Source organism: Hetaerina americana, unplaced genomic scaffold (assembly GCF_022747635.1).
Source record: "Hetaerina americana unplaced genomic scaffold, ioHetAmer1.1.p SCAF_10, whole genome shotgun sequence".
NCBI lineage: Eukaryota > Metazoa > Arthropoda > Insecta > Odonata > Calopterygidae > Hetaerina > Hetaerina americana.
In genome coordinates this window covers 32,733,026-32,755,519 of record NW_027286070.1, presented here as the reverse complement: position 1 = coordinate 32,755,519, position 22,494 = coordinate 32,733,026, and the positions used below count along the sequence as shown (strand labels likewise).

The window sequence follows — 22,494 nt, the reverse complement described above, 5'->3', positions numbered from 1 at the left end:
TATATATATATATATATATATATATATATATATACACATATGTATATACACACACACACATATATATATACGAGGGTCATCCGGAAAGTAGTACCCGTTCGTGAAATAAAGACACAAAAGTAAATATTAACAAACATAAAAAATTTTATTTGAAAGAGGATACTTTAAACTACTTCTCAACATAATCTCCAAGCAAATTAAGGCATTTGTCATAACGTGTGACAAGTTTCTGTATTCCTGCTGCATAGTCCTTCGCCGCCAGCTCATTGAGATACGCGAGGGACCCATCTTGCACAAATTTTTGCATAATGCAGATGGTGTTTAACAATTTCATGAACAATTGTTCGAGAAACATTGGGAAAATGCTCACAGATGTCATCAATTGTGACGCGCCGATCGTTCCTCACGAATTCGTCAACTGAGCTCACCAGTTGGTCTGTAATGACAGACGGTCTCCCCGAACGCTCATCGTCGTGTGTGTTCCCCCTCCCCATGTTGAAGTTGCGACACCACCGCCGAACAGACGACTCGTCCATTACATTGTCTCCATACACCTCCTTTAATTGGCGATGAATATCACATGGGCGAACGTTTCTTGCATTGAGGAATTTAATCACTGCCCTCACTTCACAACTGGCGGCGTTCTCAATTTTTTTAAACATTGTAAACAATCACAGAAACAACACAGGCAAGGCTAGCGTCACGCAACTTGGCTCAGAGAAGGCAGACAAGCCACTGAAGCTATCTGACCTCGTCCAGCGGCTACTCGCGTCGTCAGCACTTCATGCGGCACGAACGGGTACTACTTTCCGGATGACCCTCGTATATACGAGATACTCGTATATATATATATATATATATATATATATATATATATATATATATATATATATATATATATATATATATATATATATATATATATATATATATATATATATATATACACACATATGTATCTAAACTGGGAGAGGGCTCAGTATAAGGGGCTAATAAACAAAAAGATAGTTTGGCAATATAAACGTGGTGATAGGGAAGGGTTCCAGACCTTTTTAAGGGAAAAGTATTTGCAATGGGTAAGTGGTGGGCAGAATGTAGAAGAAATCTGGAATACATTTACGGGGATAATCGAGGAGGGATTAAATAAATGTGTCCCGAAAAAAATTCTTACAGAAAATACTGATCCAGAGTTCTACAACCGCAAAATTAGATCCTTGAAGAAAAAACTGAGAGTGATTCACAAAAAACGGAAGGAGAGCTCGAAATGGCTCATAATTTACAAAAAATTAGTTCGTGAATTGAATAGAGAAAAGAAAATAGCCAAAGATAGTTTTCTACAGAAAATAATCGGGATAGATAATGGAAATAAATTTTACAAGTACCTCCGGAGGAGGAAAGACAACAGGGAAAACATAACAGCTTTAAAAAAAGAGGATGGAACACTAATCGTTGACGATAAGGAAAAGGCTAATGCGTTTAATAATTGGTATGCAAGTGTATTTAAGGTTATGGTAAATAAAAAGGATCCTGTAGATTCATCTCTAAGTCAACAAGGAGGCGAAAAAATATTAAATACCAAAAGTATTAAAACGACGAGCGCAGAAATTTATAAAAACATTATGAAAATGAGGGCAAATAAATCAAAAGGGCTAGATGGTATCTCAATTGACTTGCTTAAATTGGGTGGTAGTGTAGTCTCAAATTATATAAATCATTTATTCAATGTTACCTTAAACAATAATGACCTGCCAAATGCTTGGAAGGAGGCATATGTTACGCCAATTTTCAAAGGAGGAGATGGGGCACTAGTTGATAATTATAGACCGGTAAGCTTGACATCAGTTGTATGCAAGCTATTAGAAAAGATAATGGCTGATTATCTCTGGGACTTGTGGGAGAGTGAGAATTGGTTGTATAGTCGCCAATACGGTTTTAGAAAAGGGCACTCTTGCGAAACTCAGCTATTAGGGTTCTGCCAAGAAATGTTCGACTCTATGGATGCGGGAATAGAAGTGGATGCTATAATAGTCGACCTGTCAAAAGCCTTTGACAAAGTTGAACACGATCGCTTAATGCTTAAGATGGGCCAATTGTCCCTACACACAGATGGAAGAGTAATCTCTTGGGTCAGAAATTTCATGGAAGGTCGAACTCAATGGGTCAAATTAGGAGAAGTGTATTCTGAAAAAACAAGGGTAACATCGGGAGTCCAACAAGGAAGCGTACTTGGCCCGCTCTTGTTTTTAATATATATAAATGACCTCCCAATAAATATTAATTCTCAGATAAGACTTTTTGCAGACGACTGTATTATCTACAGGAAAGTCGAAAATGACAGGGACCGTGACAAACTTCAAAAGGGCATTAATAAAATGGCAGATTGGGTGACAAAAAATTGGATGGATATAAATGTTAGCAAATGCAAATCCATCACTTTTAGCAATAGGTAAATGGAAACAATTGGGAATATAAATTCTCAGAAAATGTCATTCCTAGAAGTGATACTTGCAAATACTTAGGTGTATATTTAACTAAGGACTTAGGGTGGGGGCTAAATGTGGAGTACATCTATAAGAAAGCTTTCAAAACTCTTTATTGGGTGATGAGAAACCTCAAAGGGAGCGTTCAAGCAACCAAGGAGAAGGCTCCTCAGACCCTAGTAAGACCAATTTTAGAGTACGCTTCTCTTGTATGGGACCCTCATGAAGAAGGTCATATTAAAAAACTGGAAAAGGTGCAAAGGAAGGCGGCCCGATATGTACTGGGGAAGCATAGGAGGATGGAGAGTGTGTCTGACATGCTAGAAACGCTGGGCTGGGAACCTCTAGAAACTAGAAGGAAAGTAAGCAGACTTTGTGGAATGTTCCGAATTCTGAAGGGGGAGAAAGCTTGGGCAGATCTTAGGAAAGAGGCGGGGAACCCAAATTTTATAGGCAGAAATGATCACAAATTTAAGGTAAAATGCCGGGCACAGGGAAAAAATAAAAAAAAAATTTCTTTTCTAAATAGAACAATTGTTGAGTGGAACACCTTACCTGCAAAAATATTCGAGCCCTTTCCTAACAGAGTGTATACTTTTAAGAATATATGTAAGGCATATATGTAATAATTTGATTGATGTGTATTGTATTATATGTAATTGCTTAATTTTTTTATTTTTATCGTTTTTTTTCTTGCTGATTAATGGTTGTAAATGGGATGGGTATTCACTTGTTTTGTTAAAGAGATTTGTGTTTTGAAGTCTGGTTTTATGTATTATCTTTTGCGATTATTTGGGACTTGTGTGCCACCTGACAATGTCTAACAGCACATGTGTATTTTTAATAATAATAATAATAATAATAATAATTCTAGACTCGGTTAACATCGATTAAATATATAAACATATATATACACATATGTATAAACATATATATCATATATAGATAATAAATATATAAATAAATATATAAAACAAACTTTGACAGCAATAAACAATATAAGAACACATAAAAAGATCACTCACACATTATTTCTTGATCATTTCGACGGAGTTCAACTCTATCTTCATCGGAAGAAATAGAAGTAATGACTATATATATGGATATGTATAAATATATATATATATATATATGTATATATATATACCTATTGTATATATATCGTAAACTAACAATTAAGATGCCACATATATAGATGCATAAAATACGAGCGGTAGTGCTGGTAATCCGCCTAAGTGAACGGTTTGGTCAGCTTGTGTCGATTTATCTTTTTCTAATGACAGGAGAAAAAGTATTAAACTTTTAAAACCAGAAATATAGTAACCACTGTGGAAAATATGAATATTTAATTTCGATATAAGGGAAAAAAGTCAATCTTTTTAACAATCCTGCCTTAAATCATAAAAAAATTTGTAACACGGAACATTGGTAATGTACATTGAGGTAATAATTTTCCCATGAAGTAAATTCGAAATAATAAATAAAATAAAAAGTTAATAGACATTCAGCCCCGAGTTAATCACTTTCATACATGTGCGATGGTTCTTTTACTTAATTTGGGTTAGTTTTGGAGCAACCTTTGAAGACTTTTTTCCCGATCAGATTTAAAGACCAGTTTTACAATGACGAATCAATTGCTTTTCAGTGAAGGCACGTGGACGGATGAGTCACTCACGAGCACTGACGTTAGAGATCTATTGAGTAGAATTTCAAATGTTTAGGAAAATATCTTCTTCAAAAATAAAAATTCCAGTGAATTTATTTTTATTTTAACTTTGGAAGCAAGGGCTCAATCCTTACGCTTTAATATATCTCATTAAGTCAATTAAAAATCAACTTGTAACTTCTACGTTCAACTCAGTTTTTAAGCATCCAATGATATACAGGGACACTGATGCATATACTTTCAAAGCTGAGCTGTGTGTGTTCATGGTGACGGCAGTGCAAAACGTGATTACTGAATTTCTGCTTTATAATCCTTCACCAGTTTAGGCCGTCAATTATTTCTCTGCGAACTTTAAATTTGTACCCAGTATATGTTTATGTAATAACGATCTAATGCTATAAAAATGATCTGACTTAGAAAAAAATGTCTCCTTTTGAAGAAAGACCAAAAGCTAAGAAAAAATTTACATTTTGAATTTCGAAATTTATTCAAAGAAATCCATTACTCAGGTTCAAGACGCTTATAGCCAAAAACCCGCAGATCGTGGATTCAAAACCCACCACGGGAATGGATGCTGAATTTGCAGTGACGGGCTTATTTTGTTCGGAGCTTTCCGATTTTACTCAGCAATAAAAGCCCCTCAATTTACTCTTACCTCTAATTCCCTCAATACCTCTTTTTGCATGTGCCAAAAATCAAATCGAAGAGGAGTGCTTACCATGTTGAGGATACTTTCGAACACCTTGGGCCACAAGGCGGTCGTGATGGCCCCAATGGTGCACAGCAGGACCCCCGAGGCGAGAAGTATCAGCTTCACCCACTTCCTCATGGTTCCAAACGAGATCAACCTGAGGACCCCAACTGAGTCTTCCTCGGTATCCTCCAAGCCGCTACCCTTCTTTTCACCCTGGGAGTCGACTGCCCAATTCCTGTACCGGGGAGGACGTGGAAGAAGCCCTGGTCAAAATCCGTGAGTGAAGAGCCGGGGTCGGCGTTAAACCGCACTTCCTTAAGTAGGTAGTGATCCTTTGAGCACAATTATGGAGAGTGTTCGGGCATTCTCAGATATCCCGGTCTCCGCCTTAAAGAGTGACTTGTGGAGGACTCTTTGATTAGATTACTTCATCAGTCAGGTGAGATGTTTGAAAAAAAATTGGGCATTAATCGTTTAGCGCCACAAAAAATCCCAGCGTCCAAGCTATCTGCAAACAAAAATCACATAACACAGACACGATGTGGTGAATGTTATCCAGTGATAAATGCACGATATTAATTAGGTTCCAAAGCTCAATTGCGTTTATCCATTCAATTTTTTTCCTCCGATCACTCAAAGTGCCATTTTCAAGGCATGCAATTGGAAAGTGGTGCAGTCGTATGGTGATTAAATTCAAAGCGAAACACGAAAGCGGGCCAAGTAATAAACTTTCATTTCCCTCCAGGAAACCGTCTACCTATCACTAAGTGACACCCTTGCCTAAAACACAAGCAGGCTGTCACATCAAGATCAGTAGGGAATAGGGAGTTCTTCGGCGACTCGCCCTAAAACGAAGAATGTAATTGGGGTTGTCAAAAACACTCTACGAGGAGATGAGGCGGCAAAATCCCTCCCCAACGCTGTCAAAAAAGGAAGACGCACCTACCTGGCTACTTCCCAATCACAACACCTCAGGCCTTCTCACTCGTACTTCGCACTCGTTACCAAGACTGACGGAAGACTGGCTGTCCACCTCACTCTCCTCCTCTCTCCCTCCCCTCTCCCGGTGACAGCTCACTCGCTTTTCATTGGGCGGAGGCGAGGGCAAAGTGAAGCGTAATCGGACAGAAATCTTCGCACGTGCTCATCTTGCAAACCGCGATCATGGAATGACAAAGGGCGTGAGGAAACTAGATCACAACCTAACAGGAGATTTAAATCTTCATCGGTTGAGCCTATATCTCTTTCCCAGGAATGTTTTTCTCCGTACCTTGCTGAAAGGTTGAGAAAACCATCGTATTTTTAACCCACTTGTAGGTTACTGTTTCATGCCATCTTGGTGGTCCAACATTATAACACAATTCAAGTTTTACTATCTGAGATTTAAAGCCTTATCATTGGTCTTACAGAGTGATAGAGACTTCCAAATGTCGGATTTTTTTTCCATTTTCAACTCTCGAGAGCATGCAAGAAAATATCACGAGGGACCTCCAGCCACTCGATCTCATGACGTCATTCTCGCCAACACAATAATACTTAAATTCGCAATTTTATTACATTTTTGCGTGCTTTGACAAATTATTTTGACCAAGTAATGCCGAAACGTTTCAATTAGTAAATTCTTTTCATTAAATTTTCAGCGAGTGTCGTGAAAAAATTATCTTGAATTACATTTAATGGAGTTTCTCAAATTTGCAGGCGTATTCGCAAATTTCAAGCAGTTTTTCTAATAACCATAAATTTATTCTAGTAGTCATAAGTATTTAATTTAATTTATTTTTTTACATAGTACCCGGCAAAGTCCCCGCTAGGGTGTGTGGCAAAGGGTGATTACCCACCACGCAACTTTTGATTCAAATCCCCTTAGCGCGGTTGGACGATGTTATTATGATCTTTCATCGTTCGCGGAAAAAAATGAAATCTTAAAAATCTATCTGATCTACACTTAGTTTCTCTAATTTTATGACATGATCTCTCCTAACATTGTACGTTGGGAGTGGTAATACATTTTCAACATCATCGCTGAAGAGACATCCTTCCAATTTATGCAAAGATTTAATCTGTAATTTAACCTTCGCTAAGTGAATGATTCCCAGGCTAGCTCCTCTAATAATTTTGACAGGCTACTCAGTTTTTTATGACAACATTTCGCAAATCTAGCTCCTTTACGCTGAATGCGATCCAATTCGGCAATCAATCTAACTTCATGATATCCCACATGCTAGCAGCATATTCTAAATGAGGCCTGACGAGCGAAAGATAAGATTTTTCCCAAACTTTTTCATAAAATCTCCCCAACACTTTTCTAATAAATCTTAATTTTTTGTTATCTTGTGCACGCATTCTCCGTATATGTTCAACCCAGAAGAGGTCGTGAGTGAGGGCAAGGGTAATTTTCATTTTAAAAATTCGGATATAATGAATAGCTATAAGGTATAAGATGTTTAGAAAGGTGTGCAATGGATGCATTGTGTTCATGAATGCAAAAAAATCAATTGAAACCCTATCAAGTGTCATTTTGAACGTTTTATAGAATTTATATATTTTTCATCTTCCTTTTTTATCTTTATGTCTGTTTTCCATGTATTTTCCACCGTTTCTGATGAAAAGTTACTTTAACTGTCATATCCACCACTAGCTCGAGGGACCCACCATGAATGCTGATTACATCCGTCAGCAAATAAATGTATTTTAGTCGACGCAATTCGATGGAAAAATTAAAGATTTGGAACCTCGGACATCCGAATTTATTCCCTATATTGTACCTTAAAAACCTGTGCCCTTCGGATGAGTTTTTATTGCAGGAATGTTGAATTGACTTCGGAAACACCCGCGGAAAAATTTTTCACCACACCTCATTCCTTTAGAGCACTTAGAAATTCATAAAGTAAAAAGACACCACAGTAACATAATTGGCTAAAGTATTAGACCGAATATCAATGGATAAGGTTTTGAATCATGTTCGAGGTGAATGATATTTGCACTGTGTAATTCTCGTAGTTTTTAACTTGGGCGCGGTAAAAACTATTGGCATTGAGATATTCCCCAAAGAAAAAGCTTTGAATAGTTTTTTTTCCAATTTCATAATCATATTTCTGTACACATTGTGCTTGTTACTGAATTCTAAAAAGTTAAAATTTTAAAATAATTTCATTATTTTAGGTTGCCTAATATATACATCTGTTTGCAATTGAATAATATCTCCTCCTCCACTTATTTCATAATTCGGGCGGGAGGTCTAGTAAAACCTTCTCGTAAACCCATCGCGGTGAACATGGCCGCTGAAATACACCTAGCTGTTTCATACAATTTTCATATCGGTTTTAGACCGTGTGCATTAGGCGCTTAAACTCTACAATCGATTAAATTACGGTGGCGAAAAATTAAAAATATTCACTTTGGTGCTTCGCGTAATGAACGGTATAATTGCTATTCATCCTCCGTTACTCCACTCCGTCGTCAGCAGAGGGAAAAAGAAAGCAGACACACACTCTCTCTCTTGGCTGTAGATGGAACGGAGCTCCGTAATTAAAACATTAAGTGTGTCATTTCCATACACTTGCTTCCTATCCCCTCCTCTTGTCGATGATGCATTCAATTACTATGCCATTGATTTTCTTCAAACTATTGCTCTTCAAGATTTGAGAATGGCTGTGAACATGTATAACTTCCTATGTGGCTTCTTTCGCAGAGTGATGTGAAACTAAGAATATCTCTCCACAATATTTACTCACGAATTACAAATGGCACTAGCACTCCTTGCTAGGTAGGATAGTCACATAATGAAATGAACAAAAAGAATTTCAATATTCCACACTGAATTTCATTGATGCAATCGCAGTTTCAGCGCCTATGCGAAATTTTCATCTCATTCTTTTATAAATTCCATTCAAAAGATATTTTGTCCCAGAAAATTACTCTGGCTATGAGGGTGGAATAATAAAATCCAGTGTATACTCGTCATATTAAAAAGCTTTCGCCAATTCATTAGTGTATATTGGTGGTTTAAATAAAGATTTCTTACATAGATTTGTGAAGTTTGCGAAAAAAATTAAAATACTTCTTGATTGCGATCAACCAATTATCTTCGAATAAAAACGTTCATTAACTAATATGTAAATGGGTGAAAAGCAGGCTGGTATGTAATCACCCCCTTCCACACACCCTTTTGGTGGCTTGCAGGACACTAAAAATACTAAATACTATTGCTTCATAAATATAATATTTATAAATGTAATATTTATAAAAAATTATGTTCCCTAACTAATAAGACAGATGATCTTTAAGAACAACTTTGTGAACAGAGTTTCAAATTCCTAGGCATAATATATTTTCCTTTCAAATTTAATTATTTTTTATAGTATTCATTCATTAAACTACAAACAAAAACTATTATATTAAGTTTCCTTGATTTCCCCAAAATTCACCTTTAAGAGCAAAGAAACTAAGCTGCGCGATACAAAGAGCTACCAAAATTAGAATTTCACCGCAACAAAAGAAAGCGCGGTTTTCCAAAGAAACTGTGGGAGATGCCGCAACAGTAACTTTTAACGGAGTCATCCGCTAATGTGCATTTCAATGCAACAATTTCAGAGCGTAAAAATCATTCACCTTGACTGGGAATCCCAGTCAAGGCGAATAATTTTTACACTCTGAAATTGTTGCATTGAAAGCCAGGTTTAGTTTCAAACTATGAATTGTTATCGTTATAATAAAACCAATCAATATAATCGGACCAGGCTTTGCCTAAACGGTTTTTTGCGCCCTTTTGTGAGCGAATCAAGGGATGAATATGCGAAGAGCAATTGGATCCGTGCTTACACAGGACAAATATCGCATTAGGTTGACTTAATCGCAATCAAATGGCGAGGCGCGCGGACACGCGCACTGAGATCGCAGCGGATGAGATGTTCATCAGTAAGAAAATATCATTTCCCTTCTATTTTTTCACACTCATGCCGAAAATTACGAGTGCAATTTCAATGGTTCTCGGTATCTCCATCAGATGTCATCAATAGCGCAACGAGTTTCCCGCGAAGTAATAGGCCCCAATCCTCAATGAGTAAACAAGTAACGCCTCTATGCTCTGGGAGGAGATGTGCAGCGCTGACGCTTCCCTGTTGTTGTTCTCTTGTAGTGATTTGTGAAAATAGAAAAAATTTAGATTCGAGCAGTGATTAAATGCTTCTTAAAGAAATGTATGATAGCAAATGAAATCCTTGACAACTTTCAGGACACTCTGGGGGACTCTGATCCTATATATTTAACTGTTTTCAAGTAGACAATCGAGTTTGGTCGGGGCAGTTAAGATGATGATCCGCGTAGTGGTCGGCCAAAATGTGCCACTACCCCAGAAATTATTGCAAGAGTGCATAATATGGTAATGGAGGATCGCCGACTGAAAGTGCGATAAATCGCTCTCGAGATATCATCTGAAAGGCCATATCACATTTTAACAGTGGAATTGGGTATGAGAAAATTATCTGATAGATAGGTGCCGCGACTTTTGACGCAGGATAACAAACAAATCAGAATGGAAATTTCCGAACAATGTTTGACCCGTTTTGAGAGCAATCAACAAGATTTTCTCTACCGGTTTGTGACCTATAGAGCAAACTTAGGTCCACTACTATACTCCAGTGACAAAACAGTTGTTTAAGTAGTGGAAACATTTTGATTCAGCACCACCAAAGAAAGCAAAGGCAATACGGTCGGCAGGAAAAATGACGGCTTCAGTTTTCTGGGGTGCAAAAGGGATTCTGCTGATAAATTATCTTCCTACTGGTCAAACAATTATTTGATAATATTATGATAATCTCCTGGACCAACTTCAGCAATAGATACACGAAAACAGGTCAGGTTTGGAAAGGAGGAAAGTCATATTTCATCAAGACAATACACGCCCACACACAAATGTCGTTGCTATGGCAAAAATACGTGAACTAAGATATTTACAAGATAAGATACACCCGCTTGATTAGGCTCTATCAGATTTCCATCTCTTTCACAAGCTCAAAATTTTCCTCAGTGGAAGGATATTCTCCTCAAATAAAGAACTGACAGCCGAAGTGGACGGGTACTTTGCAGGCTTGAAGAAATCTAATTTTCGAGATGGCATCAAGACGTAAGAGCATTAGTGTACAAGGAGATTACATTAAAAAATATAAAAAATCACTGAGGTAAGTGTTTTATTTCTATTCCATTCCGAGAAATTTTCAAATTTCCCTAGTGCATGACAGCAAAGGCAACATTATCGGACTTTAACGCCAAAAATTCACTCTCCAAGAGCCTTTTCAATACTACAGGTATATCGTTTTATATACTTGCTGAAATTGGGCAGATGGTAATAACAAAAATATGCATATGGTACCTTGAAATATGCATTAGATCCCTTGAAATCAAGTTTATTCATAATATTTAACGGGCTTTACTGAATGAATTTCCTCGTGCTAGCTAGCAAAATTACAATGAAATCCATCGACGGAAGTCCCAATCTACTCTGAATATAAATTGAATTACTCTTATGTATAATGCCTTGGTATTTATTCATTTAGAATATGCTTCTAGTATATGGGATGCTCATGAAGTTGGAATGGATAATCCTGTTGACAAAATTAACGTGATTAAGTTTAAAACAGGTAGATTTAAGATGTCATTTTTCTCACGAACGCTAAGGGATAAGAATAACGTTGTCCGACCGTGTTATGGAGGGAGGATTGTTTTGGGTGAAAAGCAGTCTGGTGTGAAATTACCCTTTCCACACACCCATGTGGTGGCTTTCAGGACACTAAAATACTAAATACTATTACTTCATAAATATAAAAACAAATTTTGATTGAAAATACGTGAATAATAATGATTTACCAAAACAGTTCAGGATCTACGAAATTTATATTGAATTAAATAGGATAAAGACGGTTAAAACTTACCAAATTGAAACTGTCGGGTAAGGTTTAGAAACACATTTCTTCACTTCAACGTAATGGCATCCCATTAAAACGCTGTTGCCAATAACTTGTTTTAAGCCGAGATGAATTCCATTTTTTTCCCCAGGTTGAAATCTCACATTTCTCCATAAAAACCACCTGTCACTCTCGAACTCCCTGATATTTCAAGAAAGAATATTTATGAGAGTGTCGAGTGCCCTTCACATTGCGGTCTTCATCTCAGGTGTCATATTTTCATCGCCACTGACCAGATGGTGGTCACGCACATATATATATATGTATAATGTTTGGAAACCGCTGGCAGGTACTGACTCACACCCCTTACGTTACGTGCATCACTTTTGCGATCAAAACTAACTGGTAATGTAGTTGACCACAATTTGGCCTCAGGAATGTGGCTTTAGGGTTTGGAGTTTGCAGATCTCTTTGCCTACGCAGCAAATATCATGGGAAAGGACTAAAAAAATTGCCCATGATTTCCTTCTGTTTCCAACGAACACCAGAACTTCCAGATTTTTTCCTGGAGGATCTTTTTTCAAGGTAAAATGGGCCTCCCCTCATTAGATCTTCGCATGAGGTAACGAGGTTTGGAGGAAAAAATGGAACAAGAAAGAAAGTACAAGGCATATAGAAAGGAGAAGTCCTTTTCCCGAGCATGTTCTTGTAATGAAAAGATTGGCATGAGATATACATTATTTGCTCGAAGAAAAATGTGGCAAAAGTCGGTCAAACGGCTTTTTAGAGTGCCATAATATGAAGTTCTAAAGCGTGGGTGACCTAAATACACCTGTTTTCGGGGGGTATATATAGGGAGATTTTGAGTCCCTTCATGAGACGTACTGGTACTGAGAAATGTATTCCTGAACTTATCCGGTGTCTACCTGCCGTCGTCCATTAGCAATCATTTATTCCACGGTCTGGGTGCGGTTCTTTCATTTGACGTCGGATAGAATATTTGAACGTAAGTAGATTGCAGAAATTGCGTCGGGCAAAACTCGTTACCCTGAGGATGTCCCTCTTATCGTATCGCGTTCAACCAAACAGTTTAGGTATCCTACAAAGGCGTCGGTTCGGGTTGTAACCGAGATTTTACAGCTCTTGAAGGTATTTTAGGTTAGAGGGAGTTAATTAGTGAGTAAATCGGTCGGAGACATAGTCATGATTGATTGGTCACCGTTATAATTGCAACCACAATGAGAAAGGAAAAGTTGTGAGAAAAAATCTTTTTCTTAAGAAAATAACTGGCATAAACTCAATGGAAATATATGACAAAGAAGTTAATGTTAAAATTCAAAACGTTAAATTAGCGGAGCTGACACCGCTATACTTCTTTACTGCAGTGTTGGAACCCAAAATACTTGTACAATCGCATTTTGTGATGTCCAAATCATTAAATCATTCGAGGGAAATTTTATTTGAAAACCGAAATATAACGGAAATATGATGAATGAGTAATCCTGCAGGTAACAGGACTCGTCGTATTGGTAGTCGGTTTGGAGGTAGAGTTTTCATTGCCATTTAAGCAAAATATGAATGCTATTCATAGGCATTTGATAACAAAAAGATTGAAACTGCGCTATGCACGTTTGAGAAACGGTACAAATATGCAGGCACAAATATGTTAATGAGCACGATTGATTCAAGAGAGCAATTTCAGGCGTCTTGACTTGGAATGATTCTTACACTTTGAAATTTTTGCATTGTAATGAGCCATTTCAGGATTAATCCTTGCCGCGCGATTGGAATATAGGTCCTTGAAGCAACTCCAAATGACTTCTCCGTATGATTTTTAGAGTGTATATTCTTGCCATACTCGATTAACTAACCATTTTAAATATATAACGGACGTTTTTACGCTAGCAAAATTAATTGTGTCAAAATTCCTAAGCCTACCACCTACCACGCTGGGGCAAATTTAAACTATGAAGTCCAGCATTATTATATTAGAGCTCTATGGAGCAACAGTGGCGTGGGCTAAAATATTTTGGACAAGCCTCATTTAAAACATAAAATGCTCAAAGATCCCAGATGTAATCTGCCCGCTACGGCAACGGTGACCTATAGAGTCTGCTTACAAAAATAAAAGACTACATCGCATAAATGGACCAAAGCGCATTATGCGTCCTCTTTTAAAAAGTCGTCTACTTGGTACCCTCCAAGCCACCGCCTGAAGTATCCTGCAAGCCACCAAGTAGAATTAGTTGAATGTGGTCCACCTTTATAGGACGGACCGGAACAAGCCTTCCCATCCGATCTGCTTCATCTTCTCATCAACTTTATCAGTAAGAACGAGAATTCCCAATTTCTTCACATACGAGGGGAATTGTAAACTTTTAATCATTACTTAAAATTGAACGAGAGAGAAAATTAATTTAAGACTTCTCTACAAACTCAACATCCAAATTTATACATTTTTCTCAGCATTTCTTGACCTTCCCAAGGCTGTCATTGCAGAGCTTAGCAGATGACTTCAAAAACCATTGTTCACCTTTTGACTGAACAACCATTTGTGTTTTAAGATATACAACCCCGCATTGTTTAATTAAGTTCTGGAAATAAGAAAAAATCGCTTGGGACAAAATCGGGTGAATAGGGTGGGCGTGGCAAAATTTCAAAGCCATATCGCTTTGATTCCTCAACTGCACCTTGAGATGAATGAGCCAAGTGCATTGTCGACAAGAAGACGGATTCACCTCGTTTCTTTTTCAGAACTTCACGTAATTCGTTCAGCAGAGGGGATTAATAGGCACGATTGATGGTCTGACCCTTCAGGTATTCTGTTAAAGATGCCTACACGACAGTCCAAAAAACACAGCATGACCTTCCCTGCAGACACCTGCATATTAACCTTCTCGGGAGGAGGTGAGTCGTTGCGCTTCCACTCCTTCCTCATCTCTTTGGTCTCTGTATCATATTGATAAAGCCAAGCTATTGTTACGCGGCGAATACAAAAATACTATATTCGTCTTACTCCGAAAGATTCAACATCTCCCTTGACAGGTCGCTATATGTTAGCTGTTTAAATGAGTCGTTAGTTGCGGAACCCAGCGTGCTGGAACCTATTCCATGCGCAGTTCTTCGTGAATAATTTTCCACACACTGCCGGAGCTAAGATCAGTCTCATTCATGATCATTTTAATGGTTGCTCTTGGGTCTAATAGGACGAAGTCCTCCACTTTCTTCACTGTTGGCACCATCCGTGCGAGAATGATACTCTTCCACTTTTCGGATCGTCTTTGAGGAACATATGGAATGAGGTGGAAATTTCTTTTTCCACCTCATAGTTGCTTCATTTGGGTTGTGGTAGTCCAGGGGTAGGGCGTTGGACTGCTGACCGGAGGGTCCCAGGTTCGATTACCAGGCAAGGCACTCTGGGCAACTGCAGCTCCCTCCAAGCTATGTGATTTTACGGGTACCAGATCCTCCTGGGAGACTATAGGCGGCACAGGGAAAGGAACTCGCCCTCCTACCCTGATGTGTGAATATTCACACGCCGTCGAGCTTAGTACTGGGTGAACTCTACCATCACCTATCAGACCGACCTTCGGGCTGATTACTCTGTTTATGTTAGCTGTTTCATATGAAGGGCTACCATTTCCATGAACATCTATCATTTTATCTTGGATTTGCAGGGTAATGTAATATTTCAAATGAAGGAATTTAATCACACTGCGGGCCTCTATATTTTCCTTATTACGAGTTACAACTTCAATCTACGGCTCACCGGAAGAAAATAAATCAGATTCCAAAGAATGATTTTTACACTCTGAAATCGTTGCATTGAAAATAAATCAGCATTAATTGGTGTAATTTACAACGTATGTACATAAAGATTAATCAATGTGCAGAGTAAATTTAACCCAGAGATATCGGTTGTTTCTCAGTAATAATTACTTAAAAACGATACCCCCACGCGCATAGGTACTTTATTGGCTCCTCTTAGCTGAAGGCCACCATTCGGAATCGGTTTCATAGAACAAACGAACTATTTCCATTACGAGTCCTCATTGGTATGAACTAAAGGCCTCAGTAAAATTGCTAATTGAATTGAGCGCTACTTCCTGTTGCATGAACTTCAGCTTATAACTATAATAAATGCCGCAAATATTATTTTTAGTATCTTATGTAACGTCAAGCAATTACACAATCACTAATTCTCATTTAGAAGTAGTGTCGGCCCTACACATTTTACTAGTGATATAACCATGTGATCTTTCTCACAGCTTTATGTTGTTGTGAGAAAGAAGGAAGGGAAAAATGTTCCCAGTTGGTTTCTTTCGGAGAAATGACTTTTTTAAATAAAATAAAATACATGAAATAAAAGAAAAGTCTGCCTTTATTCAATTCCTAAGCGGACGCCATAATTTCAGGGGTTTAATTCCAATTTCACAACGTTTTTTCTTCTCGATACCTTTTGAATCGATGTTTCCTTCTGGATATTTTTCTTCTCATTTGCTTGTGTGGGAGCTCTTAATTTTTATTTCTCGTAGATTATGCGGCTTAATAAAAATTAACAGAATCAGATGAAGTCCGTGATATTATTATGCAACTTGGGCGAAGAAAGAAAGAATATGCATACGCACATGATCACCACTCACGTAATTTCAACGAGTACTAACACAAATAAAGGAAGCATTAATGTATGACTATTGTTAAACTGCCAAGTAATTATTATATTTTCAAAACAATAATTATTTGACGCAATTATTCAATTTTAATCCTGATCAATCCGCTCTGTTCCGGTCATTCGACTGATTTAGCGGGATTCACTGATTCAGCAGGGTAAAAGTCATTGAGGTCACTCACAAAAAAATGGAGGGCCCAATTATGTGTGTGTCTTTATCACAGATTAATATCATGACTCATACCTTATACATGCACAGTTCTATGAATGGCAATATTATACAGCTGCATAATTTGATCTTGAGATCGCAGGCCTCCCATCCAACGCCAGACGGTTATAGAGCACTTTATTTATTTATTTATTTATTCAGTATAAGTCCGAAAACAGCACATTTTGGCCTTTACATCGAACTATTAACAACGATAACAATGGTCACATTTACAAACACCCAAGCCCTAGATGGAGCGAAACTCACCCAGGCGGGAATCGAACCCGCGACCCTTGGAATGGCAGACGAGGACGTTACCCCGCCGCCACCGGGGCCGGCCAGAGTGTGAGTGAAAAGGAAAGTCGATTCTAATGGCAATATTCTTTTTAGTTAAGTATACGTGGCAACTTTTGGTATAAAATTTATATTAATAAAGTAAAGTATTTTTTTCTGTGTCAAATAAAGGGTGCGGGGACATAACTTCCTTTTTTGAAAGCGTTTTGCGTTTGAAAAAAGGAAGTTATATTGTCGCACCCAGTAGTACGATATATTGGGGACCTTGAAGACCAAATAGTAGTATATCCAGGACCGTGGGAGGTAATGGTCATGGGATAAGTGGAGGTAAGTTGATCAAATATCATAGCTAAACTGAACACTTACAAGGAGGATCATGTAACAAAGCAACTACGTGGGTTAGAATGCATATTTTAAAACCAACTATGTCTCAAATTACAACAAAATTGGCCTATTTTATACAAGTCTATCAGTTGCTCCGACATAATAAGCACTAATGGTTCGTATCTTTATTAGGGAAGAGAAAAATTCTATTCTTTCTCAAACTTAAGCACTTCAGAGTTTTCAATAGGAACCCTCCTGCTTCACATGATACATTTTTTTCAAACGTATAATGCTTCCTCCCGCTGAGCATTATAGGACGATATGCCTATTCACGCTATGATATAACCATATTAAGGAGATTAAGTTCTCTTACAGTCTCAAGGTTGAACAAATGATACAATTTTCAACTTTAATTGCCCTTGAATCTATTCAAATTCAATGTTAAAAGGTCGACTGAGTATATTGATCTATAAGGGCTTCCGCTGCCCTTCATGTAATCAAGGGTTAATTAAATTGTCAATTCGACAATACACCATTCACTGGAGTGTCTCATTACGAAAACTGATACGAGTGAATGGTTATGATTGCATCTGAGAGTATGTGCGACAAAAGCCAACACACGTATACCCTCTTCCGCAATTATGTAACAGCAACGAGGTCAAAGATGCAAACAGATGTTATTTCATGCATGCATGTATGCTTCCGCGCAAATCAACGCATGTGAATAATTCTTTAATTCTTTTTGTTAAACATTACTGAAGATGATCTAAACTTGAGCTTCACTTCTGACCTGGAGCTCATGATGATGATAACGGAGCGAGAGACAAATTTAGGAAGTTGTAAGTCACTACGCTTATTATTTACGCACTCTGACCTTTAAGCTCTTAATAATACGCAGTGTTCTTAATTTTCATACACTACTGGGCCCATTTTTTCCAATTATTTTTCCCAAATATATTAAATGAAACCACCTCTAGTATTTGATAGTCAATGTAAAACTTAGCCTTTTCTTTCTCGTGAATCACTTTACTTTCGTTTTCTTGTGGTTAATCCTAATTACTTATTTCTCGCTTTACACTCGTCGAGCACTCAACGGGAACTGATATCCATTATCTGTCCCAATAACTATTGCTCGATCATCCATAAACCTGACTTAATCACCTCTTTCTTCACTTTTATTCCCAGCTAAACTCCTTCCAACACCACCCTTAGCATTTCCTCAGCATATTAGTAGGAGTACCTGAGATAACGGCCGACTCTATCTATCTTATCTGTTTCTTTTCATCGAGAACCTCCTTCTGTTACTCTTACCAGTCATGTATGGTTCACGAATAAGCTTCGAAATAGTGGCACATCTGTCCAGTCCACTCCTATATGCCGCAATACTTCCCATTTGCTCAATCCCATCTGTCTAACGCCTTCTCAGAATCCACGAAGCATACAATTACATCTTGATTACATTCAACGTCCCTTTCTCCTGATATTCTCATCACTGAAATTGTGTCAAATGTCCCTCTCCCGTTTCTAAATCCAAACTGATATTCGGCTAGGTAGCTGTTTGCACTTTATCACTTCTTTTGATGATTCTCCGAACTACCTTTGCTGAATACGAAATTAAACTTATTGTTCTTGAGTCGTATGCATAGATATATACATACTCGTACTACAAACTGCGGGTCTACCGCAGTTTGTAGTACGAGTATGTATACTACCATGTTGAGTTCCTTATTTTAATAATCTGTTTATACTCCGCATTTCTTCTCATATATCCACACGTTCTGAGACAGGCTCTACGTTCCCTCAAAAGTTATGGGGAAAATATGAAAAGAATTTTTTTCTTACGTTCTTTTTACTTTCACGAAAACATCTCCTTGATGTTTTGCTATACTATTCATAGGTTAGCCTTAGACACAAAAGATGTAAATCTTTTAAAAATTCAATCCATTCTTTCCCACCTCTATATATCTATTCAAATCTGAGCTTGCGTTCGTTTTAGACCTACCTCCTCCACCACCCTGATTTCTCGGATTTCCTTAGAGGTGGACTCCTCAGGTCATAGACCTATCTATACCCCAAGTAACTTAATAGTCAAGAAGAAGAAAACTTGAAGTCTAATTTCTTTAGGCCAATTGAAACGCATCTACTTGCTTTCATTTTCATGCATATCCCTAGAGTGAATCACACTACCATATCATCATTAGCGATGTCCTCAACTTCTGCCAAAACTCGGAGGGTTAGTCTTTCGGATCACACGACCTCGAACTTAACAAAAATCAATCACAGATGCACTGTAACGTAGAAAAGCAAACCCCATCATTGCATGAACCCAAACATATACCTCCAATCACACATCAGCAATTTACATTAATCTTATCCTTGCGTTAATCTCTGGGTCTTCTCCCGACAATTAATTCACTATAGTAGCATCAGATCGGCAGATAAATGCTCCACTCATGGTATCTTCGACACCACGAATTACGATGACAAAACCAACAGATAATAAACCTTCTTCACAGCAATTCTAAATAACCATAAATGTCTTCTCCTCACCTCCTCCTAAAAACTCCTCATTTTTGCGTATTTCCAAAAATTCACATATTAATACAGACACAGTTAGTTCCATAGTTAAATTCAGCAACTCTGAAACAACATTTTTCTGTGTATTGCTACAAAGTTCGAAGATTAAGAAAATCTGAGCCATATCCCCCTCCATTGCCACATACCATCCTATCGCTTTCAAAACTCTTCCTTTACTGCTTCACCGTTTGTATTATTTAGGATATTTATTTAACGGTCTGTTTATTTACAACATTTCTCCGTAGTTTGATATGATACCACGGTAAATAATTTGCAGGAAATAGAATGACAAAGGCTAACCTATTAATAGTATAGCATTCTGAAAATGTATGCTGTTAAAAAGTAAGGAAGATTTTCGATTCCACGATGGCTATCGTAAAAGTCGTTCTTAGGAAAAAAATACTGAAAAATATACCATTTCTTTTACACGTTTAAATTTATGTGACAATGAAATTCAAAGCCGCCATTGTCATCATGACGAATTTAACACTCGTACTGAGGGAATAAGTTGAAACTCTTTATTAAAATCATTGCTTAATAGAACAAGAGCTACTTACGAAATATGATGATGACATTTCATATGATATGAAATAAAATGATGACTTGAAAAATATCTCAACCAAATCCTCAGACGAATCTCGATTCCACATATATTTCACTAAATTTCGATTTTCATTGTGAGATATGGACAATACAAATTTAGTGACGAAAATGTGGATGACTACCAAACTCTCGAAATTAACATTATCGGCATCGGGAAGTTGACTAAAGCTTGCTCTTTAACGTGACTTAGAGAGATTTCATTTTACTGTCCGACCAAACTCGTCACGTAACATCCTTGAGGGCATGCTAACTATTTTTTGCTCCCATCAAATCGAAAGACAATACTCGTGAAATCGAATACTTCCTTAAAAATGTCAACCTAATAAGATTTCAGCCTGTTCCTTCACATCTGAGGGTTTCCTAGGAAGTGGGGTCAAGTTCACGAGGGAGAATATTGTGAATTTGGAAACCGCAGGTGGTATTGATGAAACCCGAACGTCGAATCCGAATCTCTCTCAAATATCCAATACCCCATTCTATTGCCTATTTTTTCATGGACTAGCTCCTTCTATTAACCTGTTCCTTTTTCCCTTACACACTCGGTCGCCTTTTCGCGTCCGCCTCTTCCGTTACGTCCGTCCTATTCCTCCAAACCATTTCCTTCATGCTTTTTCTTCTTCATTTTTCATCAGCCGTCGTCTTCAATCCATTTTTAATTTTCTAAGGCTCATTTGTACATTTTTCTCGTGCTTCTTCAACTCCTTCCTTCGCCTATTCTCTGATATTTCCTATCCCCTCTTTACGGTCGCATTCCCAATACAATTTAGTTCTCGGTTTCAAGAAGCAGGTAAAAATTGTCAATTGTTTCCGAACAATGGATTATTTTTGAAGTCACAAAAATTATTGTTTTGATTCAGTAGTCGTTTGCTTGTCGGTGAATGAAGATGACAATGTCCGCGAAAATCGTGCTTCTTCCAGTGGCGAAGTGTGCACTGCGAATCAATTTTTGCGCGCAAAAGAATCATCAGCTACTCAAATTCATTGGGAGTTGTGACTTCTAAATGAACCTACAATAATGAGTGAAGGGAAGGCTAGATAATGGTGTCAATACTTCATAAATGACCGCACCAATGCGCATGATGAAGAGCGGAGTGGCAGGCCCAGTATCCACACTGATGAAATCCTTCTACAAGGGGACAAATAACTACGATCTAATCGATGATTGACGGTTACCTCTCCGGCTGATATATAGATCCTGTAGTTAGATTCACCACTACTTACATAATTTTTATGGGAAAGCTCGGATATAAAAAAATGTGTGCTACGTGGTTACCGAAAATGCTTACGGACCAACACAAAGAGCAAAGAATGTTGAGTATAAGAGCGTTTTTGGACCGCTTTCGACGAAACAGATGACTTGACCTTACACCTGTTCGAAGAAGATGAGTAACTTAAGACCGCCATTGTCAACTGGTTCTATTCCTAGGCGGCGACCTTCTATCCTGAGGAATCAAAGAATCTAGTGCAGCATTACGAAAAGTGCTCAAAAGTGAACGACGATTATGTAGAAAGGTGAAGTAAGATTGTTATTTCTAATGAATAATTTTTTTCCTTAAACGAACCTACCTTATAAAAATAAATCTCATGCAATTAAAGGGAAAAAGAACCACATACTTAATCTGGAACGGTAACTTTCATAAGGCCCGAAGACCAGTCCTGGGTTCGGAACCTTTCCTACTCTGGCCAAAGGTTACATAAGCCTGGTACGGTTAGGTCAAAAGAAAGTTTAAATCAGGTCATAGAAATCCCGCATTTCCTCTCCAAGAGAGCGATATTTCACTTCGCACAGTTTCTCACTTCTCCAAAACCACCGGCTCGCCCACCCGTTTGGGTTGCCGGGGTAACCGACGGATCGCAGTGCTGTAAACCCTTTTGTCGGACAAATCTTCTGGTGGGCTGAAAAGGGTAGTGTTTAGTAGTCTGATCTACTTACGACACATATGAAGATCTACTTGAAGAGACCCGTGTTAGCTTCGTCTGTATATGTAATGAAGCTAGTATTATGGTATAGGAATTAAATGGTTGCACTGCGCTGCTGGAAAAGCTTCCGATTCCTAATTTAATCGTACGACTCTGT

General features: G+C 37.9%; 1 protein-coding gene across 5 annotated transcripts in view; it reads right to left on the bottom strand.

Annotated features, from left to right (window-relative positions):
• The window catches only part of LOC139700040 (protein croquemort-like), a 97,615-nt gene that overhangs the window by 34,040 nt on the left and 41,081 nt on the right, over positions 1–22,494 (bottom strand). For 4 of the 5 annotated variants that reach the window (XM_071598498.1, XM_071598497.1, XM_071598500.1 and 1 more), the window contains one exon: positions 4,865–5,075. The exons of the other annotated variant lie outside the window; for it this stretch is intronic. In XM_071598498.1, the coding sequence (XP_071454599.1) occupies positions 4,865–5,075 (211 nt within the window). The remainder of the gene's footprint in view (positions 1–4,864; positions 5,076–22,494) is intronic. 5 annotated transcript variants of the gene reach the window in all.